This window comes from Ursus arctos, unplaced genomic scaffold, assembly GCF_023065955.2.
Source record: "Ursus arctos isolate Adak ecotype North America unplaced genomic scaffold, UrsArc2.0 scaffold_36, whole genome shotgun sequence".
Taxonomy (NCBI): domain Eukaryota; kingdom Metazoa; phylum Chordata; class Mammalia; order Carnivora; family Ursidae; genus Ursus; species Ursus arctos.
In genome coordinates, this window is record NW_026623050.1 from 6,571,392 (window position 1) to 6,596,521 (window position 25,130).

Sequence of the window (25,130 nt, forward strand, 5' to 3'; positions counted from 1 at the left end):
AAAGTGAGATGGCCCCAACTGAGGCAAGAGGACTGGGCCTTTGAAGATTGGCTAGATTATCCCCAGGAAGGGTTCGTGAAGTCAGGCCCAAGGAGTTCCCCGGGGAGAGACTCATCTCTCAGCCACCATGAGCCAGCACTTCTGGCAACAGGGGGATAAGCTTCTTTGTCCCAAAGGCAGGATCTGGGTAGTGCACCATAGCGACCATAGCAGGACCTACTGTGCCCAGTTCAGACCTGCTTGCTTCATATGCCAAGCTCGTTCTACCTGGAATAACTCCTCCAGGATTCTGGTGATTGCTTTCCCTGGGAAACTTACAGGAGCATGAATGGAATGCACTATAGCTCCCACTACTGCAGCTTGATTTGGTGACATAACTGATATTCAGCATCCCCCACTCCCCAACCATCACCCGTTCTAGGTTCTCTTTATCGTCAACTTGTACACCTATGCGTCTGGTTGGCTTACCTGGTGAAATGACTCAGATCCTCATTCCTAAGGGATATGAGCCTCTAATCAGGCTGCTGCATTTGTCCACTTACTATCAAAATTGGACAAGTGTGTACCAAGAGATACCCTAGTGGATGACCTGAGTGCCACACATATTCTTCCCTGACCCCACTGTAGCAGCAAACCTACTCTTCCAAAGGATCAGGGTGAAGTATCTCTACAAGGATGTGACTCTTTTTTTTTTTCCTACTGGTCTTCTGGCACAAGGAGTTTGAAGGACAGAAAGCAGCCACACTTAAAGTTTATGGGATTCTTGTTCTGTCCCTTGGTGGAAGGGTTCTACATCCGGGAACCAGATTCTCTAAACCTAGAGAGCCTGGAACTGTAGGAATAGGAGCCACAAATTCCTCCAAAAGTGTCACTGGGAGTGATATTAAGTGGGGTTATTCCTCTTTCCACCCCTTGTTTCCTAGACCTATCATACCCACTGGGCAATGGAACCATATTATAGTTATTGAATAGGGTACACACTTCATCCTGGAGCATGGTGTCCCATGATCTCTAAAATGGTCCTTCTGCTGCACCTTTGAAAGACTGTTCTTTTACTCTGTCAGCTCAAGTGGGTGGCAAAGTACATGATAGTCCCAGAAGATTCCATGATCTTTTGCCCACTCTTGCTCTGATACAATGCTGTGTGAGATTCCATGTCAGTAAATGAAATACTCTTTAAGCCCTCAGGGAATGGTGCTGGTTGAGGCCGTTAGCAGGAAAGAGAAATCCTTATCTGGAATATATGATGATTCAAGTCAAGATTAATCACCAACCCTTCCAGAGAAGAGCAGGTCCAATGTAGTCATCTTGTTCCCAAGTGGCTGGTTAGCCATCAGTGGCTGGCAGGCTGAACATCTGGCAACAATTGTTAGATCAGCCTTGGTGAGTGGGAGCCCCTTTTGTTGGACCACCCTTGCCACCATATACAATATGCCTACGTGTAGCCTTCGTCTGTGCCAACATGGCCACTTTATTCATGTGCCCATTGTGCCAACATGAGTGGTTGATGACAGAGGCTGGCAAATATCAGCTAGCCAAGTCGTTCTATCTACTTGGTTAATTAGTGTCTCCTCTGGGGGAGGCTCTCAGAGGAGCGTTAACATGCAACATACAGATCTTCACACTTCGGGCTCACTCTCATGGATACATCCACATGCCTCTCTCCAAGACCTTCTTGTTCCCAACTCCCCAGTATGGCTTTTTCTAGGCCTCTGACCAACATTTGCTACAGCCCATGAGCCTATACATGTTTTTACCCAGGGCCACTCTCCGGGGATCCAGGATGATGATTCAGGTCCACAGACATCAATATAATTCAAACACTGCATGACCTTAAAATGTTTGGCCATGGGGGCGCCTGGGTGGCACAGTGGTTGAGCGTCTGCCTTTGGCTCAGGGCGTGATCCCGGCGTTATGGGATCGAGCCCCACGTCAGGCTCCTCTGCTGGGAGCCTGCTTCTTCCTCTCCCACTCCCCCTGCTTGTGTTCTCTCTCTCTCTCTCTGGCTGTCTCTATCTCTGTTGAATAAATAAATAAAATCTTTAAAAAAAAAAAATGTTTGGCCATGGATGCCTGGGTGGCTCAGTTGGTTAAGCAACTGCCTTCAGCTCAGGTCATGATCCCGGAGTCCCGGGATCCAGTCCCACATCGGGCTCCCTCCTCAGCAGGGAGTCTGCTTCTTCTCACCCTCCCCCCTTTCCTACTCTCTCTCTCTGTGTCTCTCAAATAAATAAAAATCTTTAATAAAAAAATGGCCACTTCACTTTCCCCAGTGTACTGTTACCCGAGTAAATGGCCATGGGTCCCTTTGGGGAAGGACTAGTGGAACCATGGCTGAATGGCCATGGTATTACAGAAGCCTTCCTCCTTGGGACCTAACCTCTCCTTCAGGCAACACGTTCTAGATCTGAAAATTGAATCAGGTCTGGAAACTGGACAGGTATTGTGACTTTATACTGGAGGAACTGCCATCAATCTCCTGGCCTTTCATTCTTGATTTCTTTTCATGGTACAGCTCAGCAATTTTGTGTGAGGCCTACGGATCCTTGGAGGTCCTTGAGGCCATTTCAGAGACTGCACAAGGTCAAAATAATACTAAGATGTTATTTGCCTTTTTCACTGCCTAAACATTTGCACTGACAGTGCAAAAGCAATGGTGAATAAACCTTCTGGCATCTTAACAAAGCAAGGCAGTGGCGCCAGGCTGTTTGGGTAGTTCGTTGTGAAGACAGACAGAAAGAAGAAAGGAAGGAAACAGAGAGAATGGAGGGAGGGGAAAAAAGAAAGAAGAGTCAGTTTCACTTAAGAATGTCCTTAATGAAGCAATAAAAATTGCTAAAATTTAGTAAATCGTGACCCTTAAATATATGTCTTTAAAATATTCTCTGTGGATCAGGGCATCTGGCGGTCTCCATGGAGTGTGCAGCTCTTGATCTTGGGGTTGTTGTGGGTTCGGGCCCCACATTGGGTGTAGAGATTACTTAAGAATAAAAAAATCTATTAGGGGCACCTGGGTGGCTCAGTCGGTTAAGCGTCCAACTCTTGATCTCAGCTCAGGTCTTGATCTCAGGGTCGTGAGTTCAAGCCTCGCATTGTGCTCCACTGTGCAGTCGACTTAAAAACAAACAAAAATTCTTGAAAAAACAAAAATAAATATTCTGTTATTCAATGGAAAGTACTGTAGTGCACAGAAGTATAACGGGTCTCTCTTATGACCCACTGAGTTACCAGCTAAACACTTTCTTTCCATGAAAGAATAACTGACGGAGAAACTGTGGCTATTAAGACTTACTTATCTGGCAGATGTTTTTTCTAATTCGAACCAAGTAAGCTGTCACTTTGAGGAAAACAAAGGATAGTATTTGTGACTAATTTTAAAATTTGAACTGTTTGGTGAAAATTAGAATTTTAGAAAACGTATGTGCAGTATCATGAGTTTGACAGATTCCAATAAAATTTTTTTTTAAAGATTTTATTTATTTATTTGACAGAGATAGAGACAGCCAGCGAGAGAGGGAACACAAGCAGGGGAAGTGGGAGAGGAAGAAGCAGGCTCATAGCAGAGGAGCCTGACGTGGGGCTCGATCCCAGAACGCCAGGATCACGCCCTGAGCCGAAGGCAGACGCTTAACCGCTGTGCCACCCAGGCGCCCCCCAATAAATTTTTCTGATATTAACAAATATAACTTGTAATATTGTATAATAGATTGTATCCATATTTGAAAAATCTATATAATTCGATGAGCCAGTATTTCCCAAATGACCAAAGTAGGATGTTATAAAACAATGCATGGGTAGCAAACCCATTCATAGTGCAGGGTAGATTAATAGCCTTGAATGTTATTGAATTCACTGATACAGTTTCAAATTCTACATTACAACTACCATTTAAGAAAATACTACTTGTTGAGTTTTGGTGTAGTCTCAAATTAGGTGAAAAGGCTATTAAAATGCTTCTGTCTTTCCCAACTACATATCTGGGTCAGGCCAGATTTTCTTCATATATTTTAACCAAAACAACATATTGCCAATTGAAGCAGATATGAGAATCCAGCTGTCTTCTATAAAGCCACTTTTAAGAGATTTGCAAAAATGTGAAAAAAGCCACTCTTTCACTAACTTTTTTCTTCCATAAATATAGTTATTTTTTGTAAAAATATACTATTTTTTGTTAACATATAATGGGCTAACTATTTTTCATTAATTGATAAGTTCTTTATAAATTTCTTGGTCTTATTTCTAATGTGGCAAGTGTCAATAGATATAACCCATATAAACAAAAGCTCTTTGGAGACGTCAGATTTCAAGAGTGTAAAGTGATCTTGAGACCAAAAGGTTTGAGACCCACTGGCATGGGTAGAGCAAAACCATTCCTGGCTGCCCATCTAGTTTGCCCTAGGGATGCTGTGTTCTATTCACTGTCTGCGTATCTCTACTGTCAGGACCCACCACTGCGTCCAACTTGCGGCTCACCACTGTATGTACCAACCTCTGGCTTCTATTATTTCGTGGTCCTATCATCCCCATCGCTATCAAAGAGCCAGTTCTGTGATGGCCTCTTGCTGTCAGCCGTGGCCTACAGAGGACAGCCCAGCTGAGCTTCTCCCAGTGTGTTCCTCTTTGCTTTGATAACCAGAGTATCCTCTGGGCCTTCCTGCAGGACTGAAGCGGGTTTCTGGCCTTACATAGAGTACCGACCAGAGCGGGCTCACTTCTTGGAGCTTTTTGAAGCCTTCTTCCATCTTCTGCTATGGCAGTTCTGGCATTTCCATTTCACTTGGCTGGCCATTGCCTTTCTCCTGTCTCCCAAGATCCTTGTCAGGGTATTAAATCCTATTTCACCTGAGAGTGCTCCCATACCAATAAACTCTCCTTTTTTTAACCTCATATTCCGATCCAGCTCCCCATGGATCCAGCCTATATATCCTCTCCTGGCTCCTGCCAATACATGTTGGCTACTTTTGTAGCTCCTTGCACGTAGAGCCCTCTTCCTTCCCTAGCAGGCCCCTGAACATCTCTGGCTGGGTTTTGTTGCAACCTAGGCCTTATTTATTGGTTTCATAGGCTGAGAGAGAGGCAGCTTCCTTTGGCATCGGAGAGCAATTCCAGAGACAGTGGGAGCTGTGAGCCATCAGTAGCCAACACTCCTGGCAGCTGAAAGAATGAGTGCCTCTGCCCTGATCCAAGGGTACCCTCCCTACAGAGACAAATTTCATCTCTGCCTATGAGGCAGAGTAGAGCAGGGATCAGGACCTAAGGCCCTAGAGTCAGAAAGACTCAGGTTTGAATTCTTTCTAGCTGTGTGACCTTGAGCAAGTTACTTCTTTGAGGCTGTTTCTTCATCTTGAAAATGGAGATAAAAGAGTAACTACTCGATAGATCGTTGTGAGACAAATGAGATGATGAATGTAAGGGCTAATTCTGGAGCCAGCACATAATAAGGGTAAGGATGTTGATACCATTATAAGGGGTCAGAACTGTCTAAAGCTGAAAAGTCTGCCTTACAAAGCAGACAATAAGGTTCACCATCGTGGATACTCTTTAGCTGCCGCTGGAGAGGGCTCCATAGAGATGTTGTGGAGGAGGTCCTAGGGCCCTTGGGGGTATTAACAAAAGATGACCTTTGGGACCCATTCTGTCCCCAAGCTGCTTTGATTTTCTGATTTCTCTGACTGCTTACCCTTAGTTGGGAAGAGGCACTTAGAGAAGCGTATTCACTTTCAGGCCACTAGGGGGCCATTGAGTTGCCTGCAACAGGAATACACTAATGGTTTCTTAATGGCTCAGGCACCAGGGAGACCAGGCTCAATTATATCTGAAAGCATTTTGAGTTCCTAGGGTAAAAGACACTATGTAAATCCAGATAATAAATAGGGCTTATTGATGACAGGTTAAAGAATCTGGCACTGTTTAGTTTGGAGAAGAATAGGGTGAGAGGAATTGAATAAGGGCTTTGAGTATATTTATTCCTTAGCATAGAAAAGAGTGACATGCTGTTTTCCTACCCCACTGGGAACCAAGTAAGAAGAAAGAAGTTTACTTTGCAACAGAAGAAATATGGTGCACACTCAAAACAGAAGATGGAAGGAGGCTTAGGGTTGGGCTTACCTGGAATCTTTCAAAATAATTCACCTTGGTATAGTTGATCTGATCAGTTCTGCCAGGAAGACCAGAAAGTAGGGAAGAGAAGAGAGGACAACATCCAGAGACAATTCAGAGATTTTAACAGGCCATCCTGCTGGGCGAGCTCTAGACAACCTGGGAGAAGGATGGGGAAGGAGTGGTTGTCTTTTCCCACAAAAGACAATTAACATTCCAAATTTCCAATGTCTTTAAAATTTCTCAAAAAGTACAAAGGCAAATCGGCTATTCCTGGAGATAGCATCCAGTTGACCACTGCTAGTGGCACGCTCACACCTGGATCTCAGGAATGAGAGAGAGAGAGAGGCTGAGTTATCAGCCATGGTTTAAGCAGCTGATCAACACCCTCAGCTCCGGTAGCCCTTGACTTCTGTCCGGCTGAGGCAGCAGGGCAGGAGTGCTGGGGAGGAGCTTCCTTATAAAGGGAGGGGTGTCTGGAAGGCAAAGATTCTTGTGGAGGAGGAGAGAAAATGGGAAGGGCAGAGAGGGTCCTGTCCCACAGAGTCAGGAGCCAGAAGTCAGGCTCACACACGAAGGAGGGAGGGTGTGTCACACACAGGATCCCATCACCACCACAGTCCTCTCTCCACACACCGTCACACAGGCACAGTCTCACATACCCACTAAGACACCCAGGCAGTCCGCACACCCAGCTCTGGGAACACAGGAAGTAAAATTCAAGGAGGAGGGAACCATAAATTCTGGAAAGCCTTCTACAGAGGGAGTGGGGGAGAACAGAAGGCAGGAGAGAGGAGGGCAGAAGGACTGGGAAGGCACGGGAGAAAGCGGCTACTGAGACTCCGTTTGGGGAGGAGATGTCAGCCCCGACCCGACCCTAGGGAGGACAAACCTCACAAGGGAAGGGGGTCTGGGGGTGGGGTGGAACAACAGCCCATACTCTGAGGTCCAGAGGGAATCAGAGAGGGGAAATTTTCTGAGAGCCACCGGTTCAGTGCAGGTCCTTAAGTCCAAATCAAGCCCAAAGCTGGGAGTCGGAAGCCCCCCAACAGCGGGATCTGGGACTGTTGCGAATTTCAGGATTAAGATGGAAGGCGAGCCTGGAGAACCACAGCTTAGCATGTGGTTCTGTCCCAGAAACTCTGAAAGGTCTGCGCAGCGTGACCCGGGCTCTAAGAGAAGAAGGGAGGGGATCGGGAAGATTTCAGCAGAGCCCCAGAGCCCAGCCGGGGCCGGATGGGGCGGCGGGGGGAGGGGAGCTCGACCAGCTGTGACCACAGTGAGCGTTCCAGGCTCCTTAGCTGCCTGTGCGGGATGTGGGCCAGGCCCACTAGGAGTGAAGCGGTCCAGGAGACCCGCTCCGAAGATACGTGGAGCGGGGCGCAAGCCGAGAGCACGAGCGTGTTATTACCCCCACTTTTGGGGGTATACTGAGGCCTGGGGGGCGCAGCCGTTGCTGCTGTTCCACCTGTCACTTCGGACAGTCTGGAGCGGAGGGTTGAGGCGCCAGAGTTGACAGCTCCTTGCTCAGACCGCCCCTCCCCGCCCCTTTCCAGTTCCGCACTCCGCCCCAAACGGCGCCGTTCCCCTTTTAAAGAAGCGCCCGGGGCTCCCATCCTCGCCGCGCCAGCCCGCGCGGGCTGCGGCGCCGTTGCCCTTTTAAGAACCAGCCTCCTTTAACTCTCTCCTAACGGGGCATCCCGGCGGGGCTCGCGGCGCCCGGCAGAAGCCCGCCTCCCCGCGCGGCACTTCCGGACCCCGGCGTCGCCCTTTTAAGAGGCAGCCCCCAGCAGAGCTCCCCCCGCCCCCTGTTGCCGGCGCGCGAGGTGGGGGAGCCTTGCTGGAGCCGAGCGCGCCGTCCGCGCGGCCACTGGAGACCGGGCGGCCGGCGGCCGGGCAGGCGGCGGCAGCAGCGGATGGGGACGCGGAGCCGGGCGGCTGTGGCGGCTGTGGCTGTGGCAGCGGCGGGGAAGCAGCTGACGGGCCGGCGGCGGCGGCGGCGCTGGCGGCAGTGACTGATCCAGGCCCCGGCGGCGGCTGCAGCGACGCGGTGGAGGGCTGCGGGCGGTCGGCGTGAGGAGCGGCGGCGGAGCGCGGAGCTGCCGAGAGCGGAGGGCGCCGGGCCGCCCCTTGTCCAGTCCTCGCAGGCCGCCAGGCCCCCTCCAGCCGGGGCCGTGGAGCACCGGGGCAAAGGCCGGGGCCCCCCCATGAAGGAGCGCGACGCGGCCCCGGCCGAGCGGGGCAAGCCGGCCACCTACACCGGGGACAAGAAGGCGAAGATGGCGGCCAAGACCAACAAGAAGTGGGTCCGGCTCGCCACCGTGTTCGCCTACGTGCTCTCCGTGTCGCTGGCCGCCATCGTGCTCGCCGTCTACTACAGCCTCATCTGGCAGCCGGTGGGCGCCGGGACCTCGGGGGGAGCCGCCGGCCCGCCCCCCGGCGGCTCCAACGCCACCGGCCCGTCCGGGACTTCGGGGGCGGCGGCGGGGCCCAATTCCACGGGGTCGTCCCGCCGCGAGGCACCGCGCGACGCTCCCCCGCTGCAGGCGGCGCGGCCCATGCCTCCCGAGCCCTCTGCTGACAGTCCCCTGGCCGGGCCGCTGGAGCGGCCGCGGGGGCCAGAGGAGGACGAGGAGGAAGCGGCGGCGGCGCCGGGGAGTCGTTGAACCCCTCCGCGCCAGGGTCGGCCGGGAACCATTCTCCCCTCCCCAAGCCCGGAGGCAGGACTTTGCAGCAGGACGGGGCGGGGAGCCCGCGAGAGTGACCCCCACGGGAGTGAACGCCCTCCCTTCCCGGCAAAGATCGCCAGCTCGCCCCGGGAGCGGGTGGCCTGCAGCCCGATCTTCAGCCAAGGGACCACGATTCGCCGGGGGCTCGGTGTTTGGTCTTCCCAGGACCGTGCTGCGCCAGGGCCCTGAGCCATAAAGGGAATGGGGGGAGGGGTGGGGAGATCCCAGCTCCGAACCCTTTTTCGCCGCTAGCTCTTGTGTATCCTCTGTGCAGGAGTGACTCGGGCTTTCCCCCAAGACTCAGGGGAAGAAGGGAGCTATAGGGGCTCTTTAATAAGCTGAAGCTCTCGCAAGGAGGGCACCAAAAGTAGTGGAGCTCAGGTACGTCAACCTAGTTGCAGTGGCCACAGATGCATTTAATTTATAGATCCCTGTATATAGTTGTTGACATATGCACTAGAAGCTATAATTACACAGAACTATACGTATCCTCCCACAACCCTGGGTAGCTACCCACTGATGGGGTCGTGCAAGGGCTATTTGCTGGCCCCCAAAGTGCAGCTAGCCAGAAGGGCACAAACACTGTTTTTTTCACCACCCACTCTCTTCCCCCTATTTCAGAAAGATAGGTTTATGACCCAAAAGAGTATAATCATCCTTAGACTTGAAAGGACAGTGGAAAACCTTAGGAGAATTAGAAGCAGTTTAGGGAGGGTGGAGAACGAACTAATCCCCACCTCTTCCCACCCTAGTGCCCCCACGGATGAGGCTTCCTGTTGTGGCCCTAAGTATCTGGATATGGGCCAGGGAAGAAGGAAGGGAAAGAGCAATGCCTCTGTGCTTCAATCCTTGGCCTTCTCCTCACAGAGAGAGTTCTCTTAGGAAGAGCAAGCTTTTGTAAGTAGAGTGGCTCACAAGTGTTTTTATTTTATCTTCTGCTCCTCAAGATCTTGTCTTGTTCCAGTAATCACCCTTGCCTTCCCTCTTTCCTGAGTCTGTAGTGACAGTGTAGCCCTGCTATTAGGATGAAATCTGTTGTGAAACAAGAGCTCTGAGCACGTTTTCTGGTTTCGAGTTGTATTACAGAACCAGAAGGGCTAAAGGTGGGCTTCAAGCTCAGGATTGTGCTTTGATAGCCAGTTAATAGACCAGCCGTGGGAAAATTACATTGGTTTGTCTTTACGTTTCCTGATAAACCCTACTTATATGTAGCCTATACTTCGATGGAAATGAGAAACACCAAGGGAAGTGACATCTGTATAGTTCTGGGACAGCAAGAATTATACATCCTCAATTTGGCTTCCATTTCCTTCTGCCACTTGCTTTTAGGCATTTGAATGTGGGTAGTGACAAGATATCAAACCCCTTAGTGTTTCCTTTTTGGGAAATTAGGAACTTAAAAAAAAAAGACAAAAACTTATCCACCTGAGTCCTAAAACAGTTTTGTCTCCAGTTTTCTGGCCTACACTCCAGTTAGCTCTGATCCAAGTTTACAGGACAACAAGTCTTGCTTTAAGCCATGTTCTGTTCTATGAGCTGTCATAGCCTAGGAGCAGGCTGGTAGCACCCCCAAGGTGTCTTGGCTGAAGGAGATTTCTGAGCAGCTGATGTGACTTTGGTCATTAGGAAGCCTTTGAGGCCTTTTTAAATTTTTGGTGGGGGTCTGGGGGTGGGGAAGAAACATAAAATGCCACTTTATAACTTCAATAATAGCCTGTAATTTATATTTATTGTGTGAATTTTTAGTCCTATATTTTAATAATTTGTAAATTGATCTCTTATTCCAAGAATCCTTTGAACTTGCAGGAGGACATCTGGGAATCCAGTCCCCTGTCCCCATCCCTGCATTCTGGACTGTTGAATCCACTTTGGGATGGATCAAAGAGTCTAGAGAGACCACTCATAGGTCCAGCTGCTGGCCTCCTGACTCTAAAGCCTTCACTGGAATTGGGACATTAGCTCCAGCTCTAGCTGTGAACATGACCAGAGACATTATTTATAATTCAGCCATTTAAGATATACCTGTCCTCAAAAAGTCCTGTATATTTTTTAAAAGTTTTATTTTTCAGGTGAACAAAAATACATTCTAAGAACTCTCCATAAGCCTGTGTAAGTTGACCATTTCTTTTTTGTACTCCTTGGGGAAGGAGTAAAGGTTGGAAGAAGAGATGGTCTGAGAGGTGGTGGATGGATGAATAGGTGTAGGAAGAAAAAGCAATCGCCCTGAGGTTTGCTGTGCCCGATGGCTTGACAGAACTGATTAGTGAAGGGCGGCAGGACTGCCTCTTAGTCGGGAAGCAGTCATGAGGTCAGATGAGCAGTGATGTCTAGCTCAGCCACCTTTTACCAACCTTTAAAAATCTTTAAAAGGTTCTGCTCTTAAAGGATTCTGGGCAGATGTCTAGCTGGGAAGCTAAGGGACCAGTGAGTATACATATTAAGAGTTATTACCCCCCAAAAATTTACAAACACGGAGCTAGCCGAGAGCTGAGGCGGGGCTGAGCCACCTAACAGCATCAGTGTTCTTGCCGGTAAACTGTCGGCCCCTGGACAGTTCAAGAAGGGCTAACACTGGAGAGACGCACTGCTGTACCTGCAGGGGTTGGTCAGAGCTGTCTACAGGGGAGCGGGCGAGAGAGCCAAAGGGCTGAGAGGAGGTGTAGGTTGCTTCATAGGTGAGGCTTTTCCTCCCCCTAAAGCAAACAAGAAAAGACATGTGGGTGAACAGCAAAATATGAGGGATTAGTTCTGCTGCAAAATACACGGCCCACAGTTGAGCTGAGCTCATTATTAGACAATGCTGCCCAGTACAAAGCGGAGCGAGAAGCCAGTGTCGGTGGGGCCCCCTGAGGCCTGCACTTCTGCAGAGCTGTTGGGGGGTAGCTTTTGTGCTTTTACATCACCTTGTAGTCTGCAGGGGAGCCTGGAAAAAGGCCGCCCTTCTTTTATTTCCCTCTTCAGCCTACACAGTGGCTTTCTGTGAGAGGGTTTGGTAAGGCAGAGAAGAAGGGAAGTAAGAGAGTTTCCAGGGTTCTTCTCGTCGGCCCCCCCTTTGTGTAGATGGTGACATGTGGCTTTTGCAGTTGCACACGGCTTCACACGCTGGACACATACGGCAGTGTGTGCAGCAAGAGTCTTCTGGCCGCTGAGAAGGGCACTAGCACTACTGGCCCCTCAGAACAGGCCCAGGTTGGTGGGGAGCCGCGGTCGGAACAGCTTTATTTTCACGGGTTCGAAATTAGCTGAAAAATTGTCCGTTTGTCCGTCGGGAAGGAGAGGTCTCTGCAGAGGGGGATTACTTTCCTTTAACTGCTTTTCCCCTGGACTACCAGGATCGTTTCTAGGCTTTTTTACTTCTTTTTTTTTTTTTTTTTTTTTTTACAGATTTTATTTATTTATTTGACAGAGAGACACAGCCAGCGAGAGAGGGAACACAAGCAGGGGGAGTGGGAGAGGAAGAAGCAGGCTCCCAGCAGAGGAGCCTGATGTGGGGCTCAATCCCATAAGGCCGGGATCACGCCCTGAGCCGAAGGCAGATGCTTAACGACTGCGGCACCCAGGCACCCCTCTAGGTGTTTACTTCTATCAGAAGTTCCTGTGTGCACTCACTCCCCAGCAGCCTGAGTTTGGAGGAGATCGTCCTCTCTTGAAAATGAAGTTTTGGAGGGTGAAGGATCAGGAGTTTGCTAAACTGTTTAGACTGAGTTTGTGTTGGAATCCTTTCTTTCCCCCATGATGCTGAGGTGCAGAGAAGTGTTTCTCTGAAGTGTTAAGCATAAGAAATACTTGTCTTCCTAACAGCTCTAGATTTCTGCACAGTATGAGACCACAGCTTGGGAAGCTTTTCTGTCCACCTTGTTTTTCAGTTTTCACTAGGGAATTCTAAGATACTGTGTGCTTCAGTTGAGTATTTATATCCTGTTTTGAAATGCTGAGTGGAGAGCATCTACTTGTTTCTACATGTTTCTTTAAGGGGAACCGAAAGGTCAGGTCCCAAGCTTTAGGGCTACCGCAGCTATTTAAAAGGGGTAATGATTGTCCTCCCCTTCCTGTCTGCAGAGAATGGAGGTATTTCTGGAATTGCAGTGCAATAACAAAAGGGCCACAGCTGTATAGTTTTGTTTTGTTTTTCGTCTCCCTCAGTGGAGGCAGGGACCACAAGAGCTCTGCTCGCTTCGCGGGACCAGCACTAGTCTCAGCGCCTGGCACGTGGTAGCAGGTGCTCAGAGGTTGTCGGTCGTCTGGTTTCATCATTGTGTTAGATGATGAACCTCCATGTTCAGTATCAGTGTGGTGTCGCCGTCATAATCCACTTGTGTCCCCACATCCAGAGCCCACAGTCTGGTTCAGGGGAGCAGATGGCTAAAGAGAACCCCAGCAGACCACAGCTGCACCAGCTGTTCTGCCCACAGTCTCTTTATTTCCGAGGTGAAGGACTTGGGCCTGGCCTGCCTGTTCTTTCCGGGCACTGGAAGTCCACGCGGTGCCTAACGGAGGCAACGTGGAACGTGTGGCCCATTCGTTGTCCCCTCTGTCCTGGCCCTATGGCCCAATGCTGAGCTATAAAAATACCTGCTTTATGGACAGTTTTTGGTCACATCTGTTTTACTTGTTGACATAGCTTGTGGGTTTCTGCTGCCAGAAAACCTATGTTAGACTCTTTGTTCCCTCCAATAGCTAATTTAAAAAACACAAAAACAATTTTTCCCCCTTAACCACACACCTAGACTCTACCAGGCTCTCCAGCAGTGCAGAGAAAGCCACGGCTCCAAGTCCTACACCGTGTACCTGAGCCGCCCGGTCAGTAAGGAGCACCTGGGCCAGACAGTTTCCATATATCGTACAAACATTTGTTAAGTTACTATAAGGGACCAGAAAATTCCCACACAATTCTCGCCCTCAAGAAATTTAGTCATGCCAACAAGAATCTACCTTTGTTACTGCCCTGTTTCTTTCAAGAATCTGCTTTTATAGTAGCTTATCAGTTAAACAGCGATATGGTTCTAACCTCCCTTAGAATATTTTCCACGAACCACTACCATTAATCCAACTATCCAGTGCCTGCAGTGTGCCAGGTGGGCCTCAAAAGTCCCCAAACCGACTTGTCCAGAAAAGCAGTTCAAATGGATTACTAAGTCATTCCCTTTAAGTCTCCCTCTCTCTGCTACGTCCGTGTTCAGAGTCATGAGTGGAGGTCTCTGCCCAGCTTGTGACCTGGAGGCCACCTCAGCTCCCTGCTGGTAGTCTGGGCAGGATTATATCACGGCGGTCAGCCTCTCTGTGTGTGGCCAGCTCACAGCATCACGAGGACCTGGGGGTGGCGGGGGGCAGGCTGTGTGCTCTCGGAAGGGACCCTGAACTGGGAAATAGGAAACTTGCAGACTCAGTAATGACACTGGTTAGGGTCCCACTTTTTCCTTCTAACCCAATGGGAATTCGTGAGAGCAACTAAGGAGAATCGATGTGACAGGGCTTAGAGATCTGAGGACTCAAAGTACCGTGTGTACCTAGGAGGTAATATAGTTTCAAATGTCTGTCCCTTTGGGCTAAGTGATGCCTGGAAAGAGACATGAAGGGGCAGGTAGTAGACATTAAACACCCCGTCCCCAGACCACCCACGTCAGCATCACCTGGGAACTTGGTAGAACTGCCATGTCTTAGGCCCCCTCCCAGACCAACTGAATGAGAGCTTCAGAGGGTGAAGCCCAGCTTTGTGTTTTAACTAGCCTTCCAGGTGATTCTGACACTAAAATCTGAAAACCGCTGGCCCAGACTTTCCCTCTGATTCTGTAACTTAGGGTTTAGGTATTAATGTTTTGACAGATGGCTACAAGGTGACTTTTGACCTTTCTTCTTGGTTGAAGCCAGCCGCCCTGCTGGGGAGAAAGGAAACACCGTATCCCCAGAGTTTGTAAGAGAAAGGGAAAAAGCCTGTGTTATTGGTTATTTTTGAAGGTGCCGGGAGAACTTGCCCTGGAGAGCTCGTTAAGAAGGGACAGGCCTGAAAGAGTCCTGGTTCCCCTCCCACAAAGGTACTGCTGTGTTGGCCTCACCTCCTGCCCCGGGGCCTGCTGCTCCTCGAGTCGGTCCTTAAAAGGAGCAGTGCGTGCCACGTTTGCTCTTTCTGGTGCCAGGTCTGTGCTGTTTCACTTCGCCGGCGTCAAGTGGATGCTTCATGAGAGGTTGTGACGCAGGCCGGCAGGCTTGAGAGAAAGCAGCCTCGGTCTGCGCCGGCTGCAGCTCCTCTCCCTGCCTTCCCAGCCTCGGGGGCTCCCCTCGCTGAGCTTGTGGTCACCCCGGGGCGGGCCTCACTCAGAGCTGCTTGCTGGGGTCTGTGGCTACTGATAAGTGACTGGAGAGGCAGAGTGAAGTGGCATCTTTAGTGTCTCCTATTTCCTTGACACCCCCCTTCCCGACCTAGTCCCCAAAATAAGAAGAGATAGACAGCCATGGGCATTTTAGCCATTTCCTTCGTGGGGTTTTTCTGGGGGTGGGGGGTGGCTAGTACCATCTTTTCCTGTTATTCCCGTCCCTGAGGCCAGGGTTGGGGCCGGAGTTGACTGGTGGTCAAACCCTCCACACTAGTGCCTTGTTAGATAGCTGGGGGTCCCCAGTTACCTGTCCCTTGACCATAAGAAAATACAGTCATGCTGCTCCTTTGGGCGAAAAAAACCTTGACTCTGGGAGGCATAGAGCAAACGCCACAAGGGAGTTTTGATTCTGGGGAAAATAACGAGCGAAGAGTGTGGTGGGAGTCCACGAGATCGCCATTGCTGTTAACGGAGGAAAAGAGGAAATGCTGAGTTATGAAAGTTGGTATGTGGAGTTAAGGGAGATGCTGAGGGCAAAAAACACCCCAGTAAGAGCAGGGTCACTCTGTGAGGCTCTTAATTCCAGTCGACTCCCCCAGGTGCATAAAGGAAGCTCACTGCCCTGGAAGGCTGAGTAGACTTGACAACCCATCCCTCACTTCCCTGAGGTGTACTGACCCCGGTGAAGGTGACACTGAAAGAGGAGGTACAGGAGAAAATCGAGAACAAAGTAGACAGAGATCAAACCGATTAGCTACTTCGTTTATTCAACACATGTGAGTGCCAGGCAGCTGTTCAGAGAGTGCCTACTTAGTGGGCCAGGCATGTTTTGCACTACTCTTATCTTTAATTTTCTTGACAACCCCTCAAGGTCGTTAATGGCCCCATTTTGCAGATACGAAAACTGAGGCTTTTGGAGGTTAAACTTGATCAAGGTCACCCGGCTAGCAGATGACAGACCTAGGTTAAGATTCAGTCTGTTGAATTCCAAGGCCCATGTTTGTTCCACTCTACCATGCTGCCAGTCCTCCAAAAACATCCCTCCCTTGCAATCTGCTCTGCTGCTCCCTTCTGCCCACGTGATAGGGGCTCAGGACAGAGCTATCTTCTGCCCCTTCCACCCTCCTTGTTATGAGGCCCTAAGTCAAGCTGTCATCTCCCCACTCCCCTGTGGGCAGCTTCCTTCTCCGTTCCTCCAGCTCTGTGCCTGGGTTCCTGAGAGCTCTGTCTCATGAAGAACTTGCCATCTTTGAAGAGAGTCTTGTCAGTTGGTTGGGGAGGAAATAGGCATCTAAGAGAAAGTCTCCCAGCCAGGCCTTTAAGCAAAGGAGCCAGGAATTGCTACAGCCAGGCTTCCATGACCCTGAGGTTTGTGGAGGGGTGTCCATGCTTCCCTCCTGCTCCATAGCTCATTCCCTCTGAGGGGAGGAGGGTGGCTACCGGAGCTGCTGGTTCCCTTATTCTGAAGAAGGGCTCCCCCTTTTTTGAGGAAAGCTCAGTGATACTTGCCTGGCGTTGCAGTCTTCCTGCAGGGAAGGTGTCCTGGGCCAGTCTCTCCAACCCCTAGTGACTCCCAGGACATCCTTTCTCCTAACATCCTTTTGGATGTTACCCTTGAGGAGAGAAGCCCTATTTCTCCATAGCTCTTCATAACCCACCTTTCTCTCCTGCGTAGGTCCTCTTGCGAGGGCTGAACCAGAGTTCTGCCCGAATTCTATATCCCCGTCCCGTAGTCAAACATACCTTGGCATATACTCTCTAACGAAGGCCCAGCTGTACAGTCAGTAGCACTGGGGGGGGGGGAGCAGTTTGTGAATCTTAGAATTCAAATTCTTGATCATGATTATTTTTGGAGACATCTGAATTCAAGGACTCTGCCTGAATCTGCTCTTCCCCAGCTCCATCCTTTGGGAATCATGGGTCAAGTCCAGGGTCATGCTCCAAAGGCATTTATGTATGACTGGAGGGCAAGAGGAAAACTTGAGCTTAGAGTTATTACCCTTACCTATTCATGTCTCAGAGGGGTCTTCTTCCCATGTGCGTATGAATATTCCCAGGCCTTGTCAAAATTCCTCTAATCAACCCCACACCAACCTCTTCCACCCCTTCACCTCATCCCATTCCCAACCAGCTTCCTCACTCCCCACTGCAGGAAGTTGGCAGCACTCACTCACTAGCCTCTTGAGCCTTTTCCCAGGTGCCTCAGCTTCTCACCCAACTCTGAAGCCAGGAAGTCCCACCTGGCAGGGGCAGCCCTCGCCAGGTCCCCGATATAGCCAGCAATGAGTCCTCAGAGTCTAGAGTCTATCTGCCCCTAGCCCTCCATATATTCTAGTCCAAACCCTTACTACTCAACCCGTGGTCCAGGAACCAGCAGCACAGGTATCATCAGGAGCCTATTGGAAATGAACATTTCCAGGCCCACCACAGACCTACTGAATTACACTCTGCATCACTCTGCACCTTAACATGTGAGAAGCACTCTGATCTGCTGAAAAGACACCCCCTCCCCATGCTTCCTGAGTAGAGGGGGTGGAGGGTGGAGATGGAGCCAGTGAGGAAGCCCCAGCTGTGAGCCCACAGTTTAGCCCTCCCTTTGACAGGGGAGCACCCTTGGGATGATCTAGACACTCCCTAGAGAAGCCAGAGAGGCTGGTGAGGCCCAGGGCCCTCAGTTGAGAGGAAGAGCCACTGTAGGGCCCAAGAGGAAGGGAGAGGAGAGGGCCACATGGGGAGAGCCCAGTGTGGTGAGAGAGGAAGGGGCACCTGCCGCCCTTTCGAGCAGAGGTGAGGTGCTTCTCTTTGGGCTCCTACCGCCATCGCCAGCTCCCGTCAAGGCTCTCAGTCAAGCACGGTTCCCGCTGTGCAGCTTGGATCTGCTGGGTGACTGGCTCCCCCTCCCTCCTGCTGGCAGAGTCACCGTCGCCCACCGGCTGCACTGCTGCTAGTGGGTGCTCAGGAAATGTTTGTTGAATTGAGAGGAAGCCACAGCTTGTGTGGAGTCTGAATAATTCACCAGCCGTGGGCCCCAGGGGAGGGGCGGGAACAGAGACTAAGTAGGAAAGACAAGTCCCGAAGTTTTACTGTGGCAGAGTCACTTTCTCTGCCCCTTGTCTGAGTCCTTGCTTCGGCACATGCCTGTGTGCAGGGGAGGTGGTGGGGAAGAGGAAGTAGGAGATGGCAGGAAATGGCCCTGGGCGGCCCCCTGCTCCCCCACTCCCCCCCCCCCCCGCCCCCCCACCATCCCCCATGCTGTCTTGATGGTATACTTGATGTCTGACCTGGGTGTGGGGGAGGGGATCCCTGCTGATGAGAGCTCTCCCATCCTACTGTGGGGAGAAGAAGGCTGTCCTCTCCCCACCCAACCCCAGACCATTTCAGAAAGAAGGACTTTCCGGGGACCCTCTCTTTTGCGGAGGAAACCTGAGCTCTGCTGTTCTGTCCCCAGCTGTCCCTACCTGCTGTGGCCTCCCTTTCTTCAAGCCTCAGCCTCCTCTTCCAGAAAGGCCAGAGGCTGCCAGCTGATGGCCGAGATTTCCCCTGGTTTGGCCCTCCTGTGAGTTTGGGGCTGTGAGTCACCTGGGTGCAAGGCAGAGGCAGGGGAAGGGACCCAGGCCTGGACCGGTCCTGCCAGCTACAGAGGCTCCTTGCACTGGAGGAGCCAAAGCCGCAGCTGGAAAGAGAAGCCAGGCCTTGGCGGTGACAGAGGCCAGGAGAGCCAGGTGCCGAGTGCTCCCAAGCCTCCCATTCTTGCCAGGGCAGGGAAGCTGGTGGCCTGGATGGTGACAGACCCAGGACAGGGCTCAACAGCCTTAGAGACCTGGCATAGGAATACACCAGGAGATTTATCTGCAGGTAAAAACACACCTATGCATAGGCTGTGCCCATGAGGGGCAAGGAAGGATGGCTCCTTGCCCTCACAATGTCACCCCGCTGGAGAGTTTGCCCAGCTGCTCAGCCAGACTGCCACAAGCCACCAGCATCCATCACACACAAGAGACAAGAGTGCTGACTTCATTCTTCCCTCCTCCTCTCCCCAGCCTGGCCCCCATGCTCCCAGGAGCTTTGCTCAGCATCTTCCTGCAGGGCCAGGCCCTCCTGTCCTGCTTCTCATACCACCTGTGCCCCTTGCCCTTTGGCCCATTCCTCTGGGGGGCCTGCTTCGTGGCGCCAAGCCCTGCTGGGCCCCAGCCTTGCCAGACCTGTCTTCTCTAGGCTCTGAGGGCCCTGCGCCTCCTTGTGGCTCCGAACAAGTCTGTGCTTCCGGCTCAGCCTGGGGGTCGTTCCACCCCAGGAGCTGCTCAGAACCATCTGGCGAGGACACAGGGTTCTCCTGCGCCCCGAGCCTTGGAGTGAGTGCACACACACTCTCCCCGGACCCAGGGCTACTGGCCCCTCCTAGAGAAAGGTCAAGGGGAACCAAGTCAGTGTTCTGTGGCGAGCCAAGGACTGGACTGGCTATGGAGGCTCCTGACTCCCTTTTCGGCTCCCCTGGGGGTCCTGGGGCTGGGCAGGTTGCTGGGGCACTTGCGGGTCGGCCCAGCCCCATCCTGCTCTCCTTCTGTGACTGTTCCTCCTCGCTCCGAGTCTTTCTGGTACTGTGGCTTCCCTGAAACAAGAGATGGGCCCTGCTGGCTGGCGGATTCAGAGCTCACGTCCTTAGCCCGCCACATCCTATTCCCAAGCACCCACCTCCTGGTTCTCCAGCTCCTCTCTGTCTTCCTTCGTTTCCCACCTGTAGAAACACAGCATGTGGCAGGCCCTACTCCTACCCACCCCCCTTCATGTCTGTCGCTCTGTAGCCAGTGGCCCATGTTCCCAGGAAGCAGCCAGAGCCCAAGGGTCTCAAAGGAACATCAGAGCCAGAACGAGGCTCCAGGATGCTTCCCTTCCAGCCTGACCTTGTTCCCCATCCAGCCATTTCCTCTGAACACCACCCACTTTAGCACCATCCCAGGTCCCCAGCTGCTGTTTATGGCCAAGCCTGCAGTACCTCGAGTTCCATGGGGACTCTGGACGTGTCCCCGCCTGCACCGCCTGGGAAAGGCACGCCCGGCTTCCCGGGGGAAGGCAACTGCTGTAATTACTGCCGGCCTCCCTGGGCACCAGGCTCTTGCGGCTGCTGCCTTTGCTACCGGCCTCTCCCCGAACCTCATTAACCTGCCGCCAGGCAGCCGTCAGGCAGAAGGCAGCAGCCCCAAGGGCCGGAACAGGGACCTGGAACAGTGCTGGGCCTGACCTCCCAGGGGCAAGGGAGATCCAGGAAATCAAGAAGCCCAGATGCTTCCCCTGATTTTGCCCCCTGCCATCTGTTACCTGCGGGCCCTGCCGGTCAGCCTCTCTGTCCCCCGGGCTTTGCTTCGTGTGGCCGACACCGCTGAGGGTCTGCTGGGTGGCCCACCCCGAGTAGTACCACCTGTAAGAGATGGTCCACAAATCAAGGAGAGAAGAGGGCCATGGCAGCCCAGCTCCTTTACCAGGGCATGCGACTCTGCTCCTTCTCTCCTAACTCACCTTTACCATCAAGGGACAGTGGTGGGGGCTGTGACTTCCGGTGGCTCCTGGGACCTAAGTGAGGCAAAAGAAATAGAGAAAGAGTGGGGTGATAAAGGATCCCAAGCAGTAACGCCGGTCTTCCAGGACCGGGAAGCTGTCAGTCTTTCTCTTGGTCCAGGTGTGGGTTTTCTGACTCCCAAAAAGATCCCTGGTCTGGGGATCAAGAGAGCTGGGTCCCTGTGCTCCCTTTGCCATTCCTGGCTAGGTAGCTGGCTGAGTTTCTCCAGCCCCAGCTTCCTCGTGTGTAAAATAAGCAGACTCGCCATTCTAGCTCAGTCAGTTGAATGTCTGCCTTCGGCTCAGGTCATGATCCCGCAGTCCTGGACTCGAGTCCCGCATCGGGCTCCTTGCTCAGCAGGTAGTCTGCTTCTCCCTTTTCCTCTGCCCCTCTCCACTGTTCGTTCTCTTTCTCTCTTACACACATAAATAGATAAAATCTTAAAAAAAAAAAAATAAGGGGACTAGCCATTCTAAAAGCTCTGTTCCTACAACAGGCCAGGGGCAGGGAAACTAGAGATTTCACCCATGAGGGACCAACTTCAAAAGGATCGCAGTGCAGACTTCTTGTGAGCCTCTTCCCCAGACCTTCTGGGGTCAGAACCCAGGGTAGAGGCTGTGGGTTTGGAGGGTGGAAAGGTGCCCTGCTCTGATAGTGAGGGAGAGGAAGTAAGATGTTCTTCCATGTCTCCTTCCAGCTCCAAAAATAAGTGACACACCAAGAGGCAGAGAAAGGAGAGGAAGCCCAGGGGGTGGGGGGGCTGTGATAAAAGCCAAGGAGGGGAAGGGGTGAGGTGGGTATTGGCTCACCCCTGGCGCCGCCCACCCTGGCCGGGCCCTCTTCCCGAGGCTTGCTGGAGTCCTGTAGCCTGTGGAGCCAGAAAGCCAGGCTTCTGTGGGGTGGACACACGCTACAGCAAGACCCATGTGGCCACTGCCTCCCCCGGCCCCAACCCCAGAGCTGACGGCAACAGGATGGCGGTGGGCCCAAGAAATCAGGGGACCCCAAGCCCACCCTGAGCCAAAGGCCCCAGCAGAGAGGCCCGGGCAGACCCTTAACCACCCTGGAAAGGGTCCCACCAGCCCTCCCAGAAGCATCCACAGTTAGTCCTACCCCCAAGCCCCACAAGCATGTCAGTCCAACGAGCTACCCAGCCCTGCCACCCACGTGGGCTTGGCCTTGTCCAGGTCCCATGGGCGGCGCCAGTCACCCTGTGCATCTCTGTGCCTCGCCACACGGGCCAGGTCGATCTGTTCCCGCTCCTGCTTCCACTGGGCATAGTCCCAGCCCACCTCCAAGGGTCCCCCCACTGGCCGGCGGGGAACTGGGCCTGGGACCAGGCCTGGACTCTGGGGCTCCCGAGCACCCTGCAAGGAGAAGACACTCAGCACCATGGGATAAAGGCAGGAAGCCTGACTTAGAGTGGAAATCTGAATCTTACCAACCCCTTCCCTCAAGGTTTTGAAGTCCCCATCTAAAAATGAGATCCATTTCATCTCCAACATGTTCATTTGCCAAAGATACTATTTCCATCCACTTGTTAGCTGTGTCTTTTGGGCAAGTTACTTAAGCTCTCTGTGTATTATTTCCTCCTCTGTAGAATGGGACTAATAATGGTGCCTATCCACTGGGTTGTTGCAGGGGTGTGCAGACAGGCCCAGAGTGGAGAGGCACCCAGCAGTGGTGAGCAAGAGCCAGGACTAGGGGCTGCTGCCACCTAGAGGTCACACCTGGCACATGGCCCACCCCAAGGCCCCCACATGCCTGCCATCAGAGATCCAGTTAGGGTAAGGGGCTGACTTCTGACATACCCTGTCAGAGGGTCTCCACCCAATGGGGAGACTGGCCAGAGAAAGGAAGAAGGGGTGGGAATTCTTGCTGGTGCTGCCTGGGCCATGTCCCCGGAGATAGGGGACATAAGTGACTCAGCTTCTCCGCCTCCCCCAGATGATGACTGCCACTTTCATGTTCCCATCCCCTCTTGAAGATGTACTTTCTGTGCAGAATCCGAGCTGGTGGCCATCTGCATGGAGGGGGTCCGTCCCAAGCCCCTTCCACGTGACCCTTCTGCCCCCTGGTTCCTTGCTCTGGTGGGCTTCTCGCTTACGATCCGCTTGGCCTGGGGGGAGGCGAGGATGGGCAGTGTGGCACAGCCTGGTAAGAGGAGGCTGCCAGCCTCGTGCCTGGGCTTCCCCCACCCACCCTGCTCACCTCAGCTTTGTTTTCCATGGTCACAGCCAGCTCCACCCGCTCCCCCAAGCGGAAGGTACCAGTGTGGGCCTCCACGTCCTCATCCTCAAGCATCCCACTGGCTGCTCCAGGTCTGAGGGACCTTGCCCAGTTCCGGCAGACTACCCGCTTCTCCTGAAGAATGAGACGCCATGCCCTCAGACCACATGGCCAGCGCTGAGCAGGAGCTGCGGACGGAGTCCTGTGGGAGGTGCCCCAGGCCGGGTTCCAGCCCTGGCCCTCCCTGGAATGCCCACAGAGGAGCCGATTCCATGGGGCATTCACATGCCAGTGGCATGAGGTTATCCAAGGACCGGGCCGGGGCCACCCCAGGGCCCAAGATGCCACAGCAGCCTATCCTCTCTGAGCTGGGAAATCCAGAGCGCTCAGACAATGGGGCTTTGTCCCTTAGACACTGCTCCCGGCATTCAGCCCCCTTCTCTGTCCCTCTAGGGCTGGGGGTTTAGGAGTGGCCTGTGGTTTGGAGCATAGCTGCGGGGCCACAGGGCCCCTAACTTTCACATTCATCTGGAAAAGGGTGTGAGGAGGATTCTATTTGGTGGCCTTTTAGCTGTGGCCCTTTGGGGTCAGAGGGACCACAGTGGGCTGGGCTACCTCAGGCCGGGAACTGAAGGGTAAACCCCACAACTGGCAGCGGAGGAAACGGAGCAGGAGCGTTGTTCTTCCCGGACATGGGCTGGGCCTCCACCTTCTCACCACCCCACCCTCTGTCCCTGCGGGGCTTACACCGGGAACCTGGCTGATAGTGACAGTGAGGCCATCAGGTCGGAGGAATTCCGCTGTGGTCACGGCCATGCCCCCCTGCTCCGCCTGCCGCCGGTCTTCCTGGATCTCCTGCGGGAGGGCCTGGGGTCAGCACAGGCCATGGCCCCCCAGATGCACACAGACAGGCCTACACAGAGAGACACCAGTGGGACACCAGGGGGCAGAGGCACCGCATCACAGCGTCCCCGAGATCCTCACAGAGTTTCTGAGATGGACCACACCACCGTGACTCTGGCCCCAGGCCTAGCGCCTGCAGGCCAGACCACCGGGCAGGGGTCTGTGGGTCAGACAGGGAGTACCAACCCAGCTGGTCCTCCTGGCCCCCCATCACGGCCCACTCACCTGGTACCTGCGTAGTAAGGCCTGGTTCTTCTTTCGAAGGGCAACTATCCTCCGATCCAGCTCGGCATCCTTCTCTTCCTGCCTGCTCATGGGGGACTCGGCTCCGTGAGACCCCTGCAGAGGGCAGGGGGCCCAAGCTCCTGACTGCTGGGCCCATCCCTTGTCAGCCCCCTAACTTTCACATTCACCTGAGAAGCATATTCTTACCACGAATGGAGCCATCCCCAGAGCTAGGCTCACACGGGGGGATGGCTCGCAGAAGGCCCCAAGTCCCCACCCTACTGGGCTTGTGTGCCTGTCTGTCTGCCTCTTCAGGGGCTCAGGTCAGGGCCTTATACCCAGGCCCGCAGCTCCCAGCACTGGGCTGCCCCTCCCCCGGGCTCTCCAGGGAGCTCCACTGCTGAGTGGAGCCTGGAATGAGAGTTATAAATGGCTCTGGCAGCGGAACCTGCCGTGACTGGGAAGTTGCCAGGGGATTCAGAAGGTCGAGGGGGGGAGCTGTTTGGCTCCCAGGCCCAGAACCACAGTAAAGAGAGGCCCCGGCTCTGTCCTGGGCTCCCAGGCCGTGGGCCCCACTCCCCAGGCTTGTGCCCAGCCTGTGGGAAAGAGCCGCTCCCAGAAGCCCAGCCTCTCCAGGCCTGGAGCTGCCGGCAGTCGGGGCAGGAGAGAGCCAGTTCCGGGGGCAGGCCCAGCTGGGGAGCCACCCTAAGCAAGCCAGGCCTCTGCCCCGAGATCCCAGGTCTCTCCCTGTCTGGCCGCAGGGTCTCCACTGTGGCCAAATGCCCCTGCCCAGCCCCCCACGGGCCTAGGCACAGCCCTCTTCCTCCCAGGCCCAGCTGTCCCCAGCTGCCCCCAGAGTGTGACTGCCTGGCGTCCCAGCCTCCTCCCAGCCCCAAGAAGCCCCCCGCCAAAGGTGAGGTGCCACTCACAGCTGAGTGCATGGCAACAGTGGGCACCGAGAGAATTCCAGAGCAGCCCCAGGGGAGCCAGAGCAGGAGGGAAGCCGGAGCCGCGGAGCCACCAGAGCCGGAGCCGGGCCTCTGCTGGCCTCTCCCTGCCGGCTTCACTGCTCAGCACACG

The 25,130-nt window shown here is 53.3% G+C and overlaps 2 protein-coding genes across 8 annotated transcripts; one reads left to right on the plus strand and one right to left on the minus strand.

The window, feature by feature from the left end:
- Nucleotides 1-7,813: 7,813 nt before the first annotated feature.
- Nucleotides 7,814-10,928, plus strand: INAFM2 (InaF motif containing 2). Its single transcript, XM_026480026.4, has one exon. It carries the CDS (start codon nucleotides 8,307-8,309, stop codon nucleotides 8,763-8,765), a length of 459 nt encoding a protein of 152 aa, XP_026335811.3. The 5' UTR covers nucleotides 7,814-8,306; the 3' UTR covers nucleotides 8,766-10,928.
- Nucleotides 10,929-15,887: 4,959 nt separating this feature from the next.
- Nucleotides 15,888-25,130, minus strand: CCDC9B (coiled-coil domain containing 9B). Of its 7 annotated transcripts, none has more exons than XM_026480022.4 (11): nucleotides 24,980-25,130; nucleotides 24,051-24,164; nucleotides 23,670-23,777; nucleotides 22,905-23,057; nucleotides 22,687-22,812; nucleotides 21,861-22,060; nucleotides 21,503-21,561; nucleotides 20,654-20,707; nucleotides 20,456-20,555; nucleotides 19,832-19,874; nucleotides 15,888-19,748 (listed from the first exon to the last, which is right to left on the minus strand). In XM_026480022.4, exons 1-11 carry the CDS (start codon nucleotides 24,989-24,991, stop codon nucleotides 19,209-19,211), a joined length of 1,509 nt encoding a protein of 502 aa, XP_026335807.2. In that variant the 5' UTR covers nucleotides 24,992-25,130; the 3' UTR covers nucleotides 15,888-19,208. The 7 variants fall into 7 exon arrangements, with proteins under 7 accessions (XP_026335807.2, XP_044248417.2, XP_057162268.1 ...); XM_044392482.3 differs by having other exon boundaries at nucleotides 24,051-24,194; XM_057306285.1 differs by lacking the exon at nucleotides 24,980-25,130 and adding an exon at nucleotides 24,258-24,882.